This window comes from Pagrus pagrus (assembly GCF_965226575.1).
Source record: "Pagrus pagrus genome assembly, chromosome: 14".
Lineage (NCBI taxonomy): Eukaryota > Metazoa > Chordata > Actinopteri > Spariformes > Sparidae > Pagrus > Pagrus pagrus.
Window position 1 is genome coordinate 1,166,234 of NC_140198.1, and position 11,968 is coordinate 1,178,201.

The 11,968-nt window shown below is 44.5% G+C and overlaps 1 protein-coding gene across 2 annotated transcripts in view; it reads left to right on the plus strand.

Annotated features, from left to right (window-relative positions):
- klf8 (Kruppel like factor 8) overlaps positions 1-11,433 on the plus strand; it is a 70,088-nt gene extending 58,655 nt beyond the window's left edge. For both annotated transcript variants that reach the window (XM_084374524.1, XM_084374525.1), the window contains exons 5-7: positions 1,263-1,374; positions 3,571-3,710; positions 4,692-11,433. In XM_084374524.1, coding sequence (XP_084230650.1) covers positions 1,263-1,374; positions 3,571-3,710; positions 4,692-4,873 — 434 coding nt within the window. In that variant the 3' untranslated portion in view covers positions 4,874-11,433. The remainder of the gene's footprint in view (positions 1-1,262; positions 1,375-3,570; positions 3,711-4,691) is intronic.
- The last annotated feature ends 535 nt before the right edge of the window (positions 11,434-11,968 follow it).

Consider the following 11,968-nt stretch of genomic DNA (forward strand, 5'->3'; position numbering starts at 1 on the left):
ACACACACGCACGCACGTGCGCGCACACACACACACACACACACACACATACACACACACACACACACACGCACACGCACCACCCAAATTCCTTGCGTCACCCTCCCAGCCGCCCCTCCCCTCCTCGCTCTCTGCAGGCTGGCTGGACTTTGACCAATATGGCCGCCACATTCCTGCAGATAGGGGAGGCGGGGGAGCGAGGGGGGTGGGGTGCACGGGTAATTTGCACTTTTTTGTTTTCATTTGTTACGTGTTTATTTTGATCGGCGTTCGCTCATGTCGTGGAGACTTTGTTCCTGGTGAGCAGCAGCCTGTGAAATTGTGAATTTTGGGGGAAAAGAGGGAGTGATGAGGGGGCGAGAGACTCTGACTGACACAGGGAGAGAGAGGGAGAGAGAGGGAGTGTGGGGGTAATGTACCAATAGACTAAATAAATTAGTGCTGCTGCCTGATCAGGATACAGACGATGTGACAGAGACAGTCGGCTGTAAGAGACATCACTACAGATAATTATCACACATGTGGATCAGCTGTTCGTATGAAGCTGTTTATTACAGCAGCTTTAAATATCGAATGTTGTGACAGTGGACTTTCTCTTCAGGTCGTCCTCCTGCTGCATATTACCTGAAGTGGTGACATTAATTTAAACGTCCAAACACCCAGAATGTGTCAGTGTTTCTGGCAGCGGCCAGCAGAGGACTGCGATCGCCTCCAGAGATTTGTCTGTCAGTTAATTGCTAATTAGCATCCGCTTTGAGTTGTGCAGAGTATTTTTTCATTAACATCTGTTCACATTTTCTTCTTCCTGCGGTGACTTTGTGAAAAGGTTGTTGGAGAAGAGAGAGAAAGAAAAATGAGAGAAAGGAAGGAAGGTTGGACAGAAACACATGAAACACAACACAAACACATGTTTGGAATTTTTTAAGAAACGAGCAGAAAAATCCAGAGATTCAGTTCTGCAGCGAGCGGACCACACCTACCTACACACACACACACACACACACACACACACACACACACACACACACACACACACACGCAGACGCACACACACACTGGGAGAAAGTCTTTGTGTTGCTAAGTTGCTGGAATCCAGGCATCACTATTAAGAAGTTATTAACCTCCTGCTGTTCTTCTGTCTGTTCCCTCCTCCTCCTCCTCCTCCTGCTTCTTCCTTTTCTAATTTAATTCACCACTTTATCTCTTTCTCTGGGCCCCTCGCTCTCTCCTCCATCCTTCTCTCCATCCTGTCCTCTCTGCAGTTCGTATCAAGCCGGGGTCGACGTCTCCGGTGGAGTATCAGAGTGACAGCGATGCAGAGAGCGGCACAGAGTCCGGATCGGCCTCCCTCAGTGCCCAGAGCCTCGACGCAGGGTGAGTTCATCCTTAAAAATAATGATGACGGTAAAACTTTAGTCGTAGCCCTGTCGTCCAGATCCACAACCCCCTCTTAGTCTCAAAGGGCCCTGACACACCGTTGGCCAATGTCAGACGGTCGTTGAGCGTCTACGGCTCTAGTTTTTGCGGTGTGTCCTGCACTGTTGGCACCAGTCGGCCCTTGTCGGTGGCTTTTCAGCCGACCGAGCACGGTGGAGCCCGTCGGTGAGAGAAAGCTCTTAAGCGAAGCAAATCAGTCTATGTGAAGAGAGAATAAAAGAGTAACGCCTCGGCCTGTTGCTGCAGTATCCATGATGTCACCGACTGAGTGCAGTTTCTCCTTATTTTTCAACTGTGACAGAAGAGACAGAAAACGCTGCTTTAATATAACAACAGTTTGTATTCGTCATTGCACTGCAGATATACAGACTTCTGCCACCCGGTGGTACGGAGAGATATTTCCTCTCAGGCCGCTGCAGAACGTTTGCAACATTTGGCCATCTGCTGTCGCCGCTGTGGTGCGTTCAAGTGCAGGTTTCAGGCAGAGACGTGAGGCGATGCAACAGTTTCATCGCTGCTGGTTCTTAAACGTCGCCTGCTTCTGTCGACTGACTGCGCCGTACGTGATGCGTTCAGGGGCAGCTCATAACTAACAAACGTGTCAAACTTTTTGCTGCACTTAGTTAATGTTTTTATTGATTTTTGTTCACTTAGTTCAAATGTGCGTGTCTCCCTGTGACATCTGGTGTTAGTTATTGTACAATACACAACATGCTACATGCTGATCTATGAGCCAGGCTAGCTGCTTCCTCCTGTGTCCAGTATTTGGACAGCTTATTTCCAAAAATGTTTAACTATTGCCACAACACTGGCTGCTTGTAATAAAAGCCCACAGTTGGAGCCTGACGTGGGGTCGACCGTCGTGCTGCAGAAAGCATTCCCTCCGTTATAACTCAGATGATGTAATCTCACTGTCAAGTCAGTGATATGAGGCCAGTGAGAGAGACACTAATGCACAGCAGGGGTTTGTGGGAAATGCAGTGTCTGTGTGGATCCCTCCCGCCCCTGCAGCCTCCTGACTAATTACATTACTGCAGCGCTGCCTCCACTGGACACTTACATAACCTTACATAACCCTCAGTACAGCACTGGAGACACCCCGGCTGTATCACACAGAGACAAGTGTGTGTGTGTGTGTGTGTGCATGTGTACATGTGTGTGTGCTCAGTACTTCATAACTGAGGCCATTTGGTCCTGTCAAGTATAAGTTTGGCCATTTGACAGGCTGCAGAGTGAAGGTTAGTGTGCCGACGGAGGCTCTTACCAGTACAGTAGTATGCAGTGTGCGTGTGCATGTGTGTGAGTGTATATGTGCATGTGTGTGAGTGTATATGTGCATGTGTGTGTGTCCAGTGTGTTTATTAGTAAATCAGGAGAGAGCCGCTGCCACACCCAGTGGGCGAGGCCGTCTGACTGTAACTGAAATTCAGGGTGTGGGCGGTGACGGTTAGCTTAGTGCTGTAATCTGCTGTGTGTGTGTGTGTGTGTGTGTGTGTGTGTGTCTGTGTCTGTGCCTGTGTGTGTGTGTGTGTGTGTGTGTGTGTGTTGCTGGGCAGGGCAGTCCCTGTACTGGGGTGTAAACATGGTTTCGTAATGCAGTTTGTCGTCACACCTCCCTGTAAAGAGGCTCAAGAGAGACGGAGGGAGTTTTTTATCAAATCAACTCGATTAACATTTCAGTATAAATAACTAATATAAAGTATATTTATACATATATATATATATATATATATATAGGCCTATATACATGTACATATATATATATACATACAGATATAAATGTGGTGTAGGAGAGAGGAGACGGAGAGAAAAGAGTTGATGGTTTCAGTCAGATTGTCTCTTGTTGGAGGAAAAAGGGAATAAAAGATGAGCAGATACAAAAGCAGTAAACAAGAGATCCAGTCCTGCTGGAGTGAGTGCAGGCTGTGGTGCAGCTGTGTGGAGCAGTCCGACTCTCTGACGCCCCCCGGTGGCTCGAATATCACTTTCACATGAGCCTGATGACAGATCTGCTGTGCTGTGCTCTGATGGTGATGAAACACACGAATGTCGTACGACAGGTTGTAAAATGAAACCCTGGTTCATGGTTGATGAACAGAACCAGTACTCAGCATCACTCTCTCCTCTCCTCAGGTCGGTCATGGACTTGGAGCCTGTCGATCCAGACTCGCCGGACATCAAGAGGAGGCGGATCCACATGTGTGACTATGAAGGCTGTAAAAAAGTTTACACCAAGAGTTCCCACCTCAAAGCCCACAGGAGGATACACACAGGTGAGACGAGACGAACACCGACTCCACAGCTCGATCTGTCCGGGTGGACGGACACTCTGGAGCGTGTGCTCTTATAATCTTTTATATTATCAATATTTAGTTGTATTTCAGATTTAAGATGTGATTCCCTGTCTTCACACTGGCCTCAGAACATGTAACAGGCACCAGAGTGCTTTAGGGAGTTTTGTCTTGTTGCTGAAGGAAGCTAACCGCTAACTGAGCTAACCATGGAGGGAAATTAACTTTTGAAATGTGACCGTCGACCAGAACTGACAGATAAATGATGAAGTTCACCCGCCGCTCAGTCATAATTCATTATTTGAGTCTGGACTCTACCAGCACCTTCATATTTAACCAGCAACTGGCTGGTGCTCATTTCCCACCCTGATCCCTCAGATAAACTAAATATTGATTAATAACCAGGCTGACAAGAGAAAGATGTGCGCCTGATGTAATCTCTCTCTCTTATTGATCCGAGCATGAAGAATTTTAATTTGTCTTGATTTAAGCTTATAGCACAGGTGTTGGTTTAATGTCATGCCATGATATTCTGCTTTCCATCTTCAGTTAGCTCGTCTATTTTTTCACCACGCAAGTGTTTGCATCTCAAGATTAAAGGAGCAGTTCACCGCAAAATGACCCCTGAACACCGGCTGTGAATAGTTTCTGCAGGCAGTTAATTTTCCAGGTTTTATTCTTAGAAAAACATTCAATGAAACGTCACTAAATCAGCCACAGAAAGACGTAATTGACTCATGGTGTTTTTGAGGGGAAAGAACCGCTCAGAAGAAAATGGTAGAAAAACTGAGAGACCAGTTTTACTGAGATGAACTGGGAATTCTGGGAAATGTAGTTGATATTTTTAAAAAACTTTTTTTTCTTCAGTCCACCAGTATCCCATTGTTCCTCTGTCTTCTGCTGCTTCCTCCCATCCTTTTCTGTCCCCTGACTCCTCTCCTTGTCTCCTCCTTCCTCCTCCAGGTGAGAAGCCCTACCACTGTACCTGGGAGGGCTGCACCTGGCGCTTCGCCCGCTCCGACGAGCTGACTCGACATTTCCGCAAGCACACGGGGATCAAACCTTTCCGCTGCACCGAGTGCGACCGCTCCTTCTCCCGGTCCGACCACCTGTCCCTGCACCGCCGCCGCCACGTCATGATGTGAACTCTGACCTCCCCCTTAACCTCCCCTCACCCCTCCCCCTCCCGACATCTCCAAGTCCCTCACAGCACATCTTGTACCAGTGAACCTACTTCCTGTTTCAGGATGTTAAGCCCCGTCAGCAGATAAAAACACTGCTCCTCCTCCTCCTCCTCCTCCTCCTCCTCCTCCTCTTCATCTTGAAATCACAGGAATATCAGGAATGTGTGTGTGTGCAGTGGAAGAAAGGATTTTTACTGTGTGTGTTTCAACACATCTTCATCTTCATCATCATCACCGTCCACCCTTAAACATTCCCCTCCCCACCATCCTCCAGCTCAACCCACCCGTCACACCAGACTTCAGAGGAGGATGGACTGAAGGACATCCATCAGCAGGGACGTTCATCCATCCATCCATCACATCTCCATCCATCCAGACAGAGGAGGAGGACTGTGTGAACCGTTTCTGAGCAGGACGTCACTTCAGCTGCTCTTTTCTTCATAAACTTCATCATGTTCAGATCCAGAGTTGGAAAGTTTGTTGACTTCAAGCTAAAATGTTATTTTATGGATGTTTGAGGGATTTTTTTTCTGCTTTTCCAGGAATCTCTTTAGTAACTGAAGAACTTACATATTTTCTTCTCTCTAACTGTTTTAACTTGAGGACTCGGGGCAGAGTTGTTGCCATCTGATCCAAGAATCAGTAAATAAAACCTCAAAAATACAAAATCATTTCAGTCGGTTCTGGAAAAATATAAAAATTCAATCCCCAGCTCTAATCCTCGGCCCAGATTCTCTCCAAAGCAGTTTCCCCCGTGTGGCCCGGCTCGCCTTCACTCGCCTCAACTCACTTTGGTACTTTTTACAGTTCCTCCTCAACACAGTCGGGTTCTTAGCTGATCACCAACACAACGTAAAACTATTGATAAAAACTACGAAGAAGTTGTTTTTATATTTTATCGCTCAGAGCGTTGAAACATCACGTCGACAGTTTCATACGACGTCGACTCGTCTAACAACTGGAGAAGACATTCACGTTAATGTTCCCAGTTGGGAAAACGTTTTCTCCAAATATCCTGACAGCACATGAACGCAACTTTTCATAATGAAAGACCAACAGAGAGCGAGTAGAATCGGGTCGAGCCGCACCGCGCAGTGGAAACCTGCCATACAGAAGTCAAACTAACTGTCCTGACTGTAAACTTCCCTCCTCTGATCATGCCGGTGTTTGAGTGTCTGTGCATGTAGCGAGCAGCTGAGGTGACGTCAGACGTCTGAGGCTCAGATCTGAAAGTAGTTTATTACATCCTGACCCCCCCCCCTCCCTCCCCTGGTACAGGGAGCTACAAGACTGTGAACTTTATAAAGATTCATTTGTTTTCATTGTATCAATCACATGACGGTGTGTCCTCCCCCACACACCTTTCTGGTTCTTCTTGATAACAGTATTTTGCTTTTTATGCGTCGTCGTCGTCGTTGCTGTTGTTTTATGAAACAAGGCCTTCAGTTGTGTTTTTACTTTTCTTCTTCGCCACGTTTGGCTCTTAACAGAATGGCATCGTTTTTTTTAGATTTCAGATCCTTTCTTTGTGTTCTGAGGCTGTGAAAAAGACTGAGGAGACACAAATAGTTTGAGATTACAAGTAAAACTCTCGCACAGGAACTAGGGGAGCTTTTCTGAGTGTGTGTTTCCTGCGTGTGTTGTGTGTGTGTGTGTGTGTGTGTCTGTGGGTGAGTGTGCATGTTTTGAGACAAACACATAATCAGAATTTAAGATTTTTACGAGTGTGTGTTCCGGGCACTTGTTCTTTTACCTCTTGCCCGTTGAGCCTTAATAACTGAAGTCAATCTGTAAAAGGGCGAAACCAGAACCGCTGACAGACGACGTCGGGCCGGCTGTGAGTCGGTTGACGGTTGCAGCGTTGGCTCGTTTGTCTCAGTGTTTTCCATGACGAGGTCAGAGCTCAGCTGTTGTGTCAGACTTTTAAAAAAATCATGTTTCATCTGGAGACAAACTGTCTGGTTAACACAAAAGACTGCGGCGAGGAAGCCTGGCAGTGTTTTAGTATTTCACATTGAACTACCTGAGAAGTCCCATTTATCAGAGGACGTTAAATACAATCCAGTCGCCAGATTAAATGTTGGCAGTGTGCGAATCTGAAAACCACGGATGTGTTAGAAACTTTACATCTTCAGGCTTCATTTCATCTTGTGACAACTCCGTGCTTATGGTCTGGTTCGGTTAGAAACAGATCATGTTTTGTCCTGAAATACGTGATTCTGTCACCACAATCACAGTTGGAAAACGTCTTGACATCTTGTTAAAAAGATCCAGTTCTGTTTCCACTAACAGCTTTAAAATATCCCATTTTATTTATTTCAGTATTTCTGGTTTTGTCGCCACAAACACGTCTGGACATGAACCCTTTGTCTTGTCAAAAGTATCAGATTTGGTGCCACAGTGTGGGCTGGAAACATCCGGGCATGTCGTTAAAATCCGACTCATGCTTACAAATGAAACGCTGCCTCAGACTCACGGTCTCAGGCCGGACAGTAACGACACCACCATCCTCTCCATCTCCAGACATGAGAGTCATCTCATCAACATATAATGTGAATGTAGTATGACATTTTAAAAGTATCCGAGATTTGCAGAAACGTAAAATGCCAACATTTAGTTCTGGCTGCGGACGTGTGGTCCAAGCTCTGAGAAATCAAGGCTGAGATTTCAGATTTTGCAGCAGCAGAAAGTTTCACCTCCATCACGCTGAACCGGCCGACCGTGTAAATGTGAACTGGTTTTATAACTTCACAACAACCGTGGAGCAGCAGGACGAGGAGCCAACATGGCTGCCACTGAAGGTCACAGTGGCCCGGCCGTCTGTCAGAAGTTCTGGGAGAAACCAGGCACTGTGTCGGGCCGTCAGGGTCCGTAGTGCCTGCAGTTTAAACTACGGGGAAACTAAGCGCTCTCCTCACTAGCATTTCTACCAGACGGGGATCAGTTCTCCTTCAACTGTTTTCATCGACAGAACTTTATTTAACGCCTCCAGAACTAACAGAGAATCTTGTTTCGAAGCCTTTTCCTTCACCTAACTCTCCTGATATCTCCCCGTGCTGAACTTTATATCTAATCAGCACGTTTTTCAAACTACCTTTGAGCAGTCGGAGCAGAACTGATCCCCTCCCGCGCTCTAACCCACGGCGTCCATGTCTTAAGTGGGCTGGTTTTCAGCTCCCATTCTGGACTGAACTTGATTATGCAACATAACGCAGACCTCGCTCCAAGCGCTGTTCTGAACTCAGTAGTTAAGCACTAGCTGGTAGTTGCACTGCTGATATGCAGCTCACGTAGTTTGTAACAAGAACCTTAAAGGGAGGTCAGGACGTGTTGAAGCGAGAGCCGTCGACCGCCGAGCGAAGCCGACCCTGACACTGACATGAAGGAGGCAGACGATCTCGTGATGTCTTAAACACGAGGCCGAGTGATCGACGGATCTCGCTTCTCACGGTCCTGACGTGTTGCTTCACAAACAAAAAAAGGCAAGACACATTTTGCTTCGGCGACGTTGTTCTCGTTAGCCACTCGGAGTTCCTGTTGTTGTTGTCATTTCAAAAAGCTAGTCAACGAGAGCACGATGTTGTACACCTGACCTTTCACAGCACGATGCCTGAGGTGGACGTGCACTCCATGAACAGGCCAGAGTGCTGTTTGGTCTGCACGCTGCAAAAAAACACATTCGTCTGGGACACGTCACTGAATCTGGTTGTGGATTCTGAAATGTTGCGATCAGACTTGTTAAAGGACGTTTGGTGCTGAGTAAGGAAATGATGTGACAAAGAGAATTGAAGGATCTGAACTGGATTCAGTCGCCTGCCGGGTCGGATTCAGTTTTCTTGCAGAGTCGCAGCGTTCCCGTTCCTCCTAACATCCCCTCCGCTTCAACTAAAAAAAAAAAACATAGTTACTAAGCACATCTTTCTAGAAGAGTATATGCATTTGATTGCAATTTTCTTTCTTTTGTAAACTGTTGATAAAGACATTAAGGACAATGACAAATAATTAAGATAAATCCATGTATATAAATGTATATAATCAAAAAGTGCAGAGTAAATGTAACGGGTGAATTTCTATTTTTAACACTGACTAGATAATGTGAAAACTCTTTTTCTTCTTCTTCTTCTTCCTCTGTTGGTTTGATGAAATGTGTTTCATCATGTGTTCATTTTTTTCAGATCTAATAAGACATTTGTTTCGTAGTTTCTTTAAAAAAAAAAGATAATTGGTCCCACTTGTGTTGTGCACACTTGTTGCATGGAGAGTAGCCTTCTTGTTTTCTTATAGTGATGTTGGTGAGCATGTCCGTGAGTGTGTGTGTGTGAGTGTGTGTGTGTGTGTGTGTGTGAGTGTGTGTGAGACGGTGGGTTTCCCTTAACATTGATGACCTGAGGGGGAAAAAAACCCTCACTGACAATTAATTAGGGCTCCATGTTTTATTAACAGAGTGATATTAATGCACAGGACCTCCTTTAAAATACGACAAACAGAATCAGAAATGTGAGATTTAGTTCGGAGGGTCACAAAGTTTGTTTTATGTTGTTTTTACGCTCAAGCTCCAGAAACTTTCAGGTCCATTAGGGCTATAAAAAAAGAAAAACCCTGATTTTTTGTTTGTTTTGTTTTTGGTACATGGGCATGGATCTGATGCATCCGACTGCTGGTTTCATACAGGAAACAGCCTACAGTCGCCTACAGAAACACATTTTAATGCAGGAAAGCTTCACAGATACAAAACAGACCATTTAAATCTGTTCATATATTTTCTCCCATGTAAAAGGAGTAAAATCTGAACACAGAAATCAAAATCCTTCATGTATAATTGGTTACAAATTCACTCAGGTGGTTCATGATGAAACTACATGGAAGATACCAATTGATGATAAAAAACAACTTTTTTTTTAATCCACAAAACTGATTGAATATTAGGAGCTGAGGCTCACTGGGTGTGTTTTTGTTGAATACAAACAAAATAACTGTTCATTTGTTTCGATTAAAAAGTTTTAAAAGTGCTGTTTTTCTGTCCCGTGCAGCAGCAGATCCCCATTTAGCTCCTAGAACCAAGATTTTGGCTTTTTTATCAAAGACAGACGAAAGACAGAAGCAGGACACTCGGCACGTTCTCCTGTCGATAACTCACTAAAGGTTCAGTTCACTCACATTTTGAAAGACACTTTTCTCACTGACTTCTGGTGGGATCCAGCCACGGCAACACTTCAGTTCAGTTTCAGTCCGCTCACGTGTGGTCACAGCAAACGTTCAGTCGCCATCACTTCACTTTAGTGTTGGTCATGTGATAATAGATCACAAGGTGTTTTCTGCTTGTAATAAGTGAAACAAACCTGCCAGTGTAGCAACGAAGAAACGTGCTCGTTAAGGTTTCTTTAGATAAGACATGGTGTGTAAAAACACCAGTATGTGACCTGGTGGGATGAAATATTAGATAACTATACTGAATGTTTGCCTCGACGGCCTCTGTGATGACTCCAGTTTGATCTCTGGACTGTAGAGATGATCTGTCACACTTCATGCTCAGCCTTTATAGAGATTTCTTCAGTAAAGCACCAGTGAAATCTCAGGACAGTGACTTCTGTGGATTAACCCATCTTCAGATTCATTAAAGCAACTTTTCAATCCTCAAAATAAAACTCTGTTCACCTCCTGTAATACAATAAACCCTGAAGCTGCCAGCTGTGCTTCATACCACCAGAGCTCAATGAGAAAGTGTGTGTTTTCTGTGTGATGTAGGTGCAGCAGCTCTGTTTGAAGGATCCTAAGCCCCTTTATTTCTCTGAACTTTGACCCCACGCAGCACATGTCCGTGTCATTATGAAACTGATGCTGACTCATCGCTTTACAAGCACACCGCGCAGCTCTGGTGACCATCAATGTTTTAGAGAGAAACGCCTCCAGCGAGTCACTGAGGATGTTCGACTGACGATGACCCAGACTGCGTCTGACTGTCGGTGTCACTGGGAGACTGATGCATGTGTTTGTGTTTTTCCTGCTTCCTGTTGGTTTTTTGCGGTTTGTGAAAGCTTGTTTTCCCTTCGGTATTCTTCTGAATCTTCTGTTGGTGTATAAAGCAGGAACGTTCCTCCGTGAACAGGCAGCGAAACTTTTAAAGAATTTGATCCCACTGAGACGTTGATGGGACGGAGTTGATGTTCGAGGGTGACGTCACCGACCGTGTCCGTCTGTGTGCCTCGACTCACCACGAATCACTTCCTCTGCAAATCACAAACTTTAGGTATTTTCTATTGAATGCAGTAACTTATGGGCCAGTACTATATTTACTCAGTGCAATGCAGTTATCATTATAATAATACAATTATTAATAATATTTTTGTTTCTTTTTTTGTATTGTACAGAACAAATGTGTAAAGATCAGTGAGGAAAACGTGAGCTTTTTGATACTGTGACTCATGGTGTTTAAAAGTCAGTTTCTCCCTGTACAGTTGTGATTATTTCCCCCTTCCTCCTTCTTCTTTTATAGAATAAAAAATGTTTTTGGTGCAATTTAACGCCTCGTGTCTGAGTCTTGTTTATTATAATAAGCTGATGCTCCTGTCCAGAATCCAGGGCTTCATTTGGGTCGTCAAACAGGTCAATGATATTTTAATAAAGTCCTGGAATAATAAAAAGGCAGATTATTTTATGGTATATGGTATTTATATTTTTTTGTGTTTGGGACTGAAATTAAAATCAGGAAGGCAGACTTGTGAATCAGTGAATTAAAACATTTGTTTCAAATAAATAAAACATTTTATTTTTAGGTCTCATTAATTTTTAACTGTCAACTTAGTAAATAAAACACGTTTATATATGTTTTTTGCAACTACTGCATCTAAAGTGAGCACGATGCCTTATTAAGGTTAATAAACTCTATATTACATGAAGGATCTGGTGACTGTTCCTTTAAATACTCTGAACATGAAGCATTACCCAATAAGACGGTGAGTAATCTTGTCCTCCCTCATGTAACCAACACGACAATCCCTGAGCGCAGCCACGATGAAAGAGAAATGACTGAATCAAATTTAATTTCCAAATGTTAGT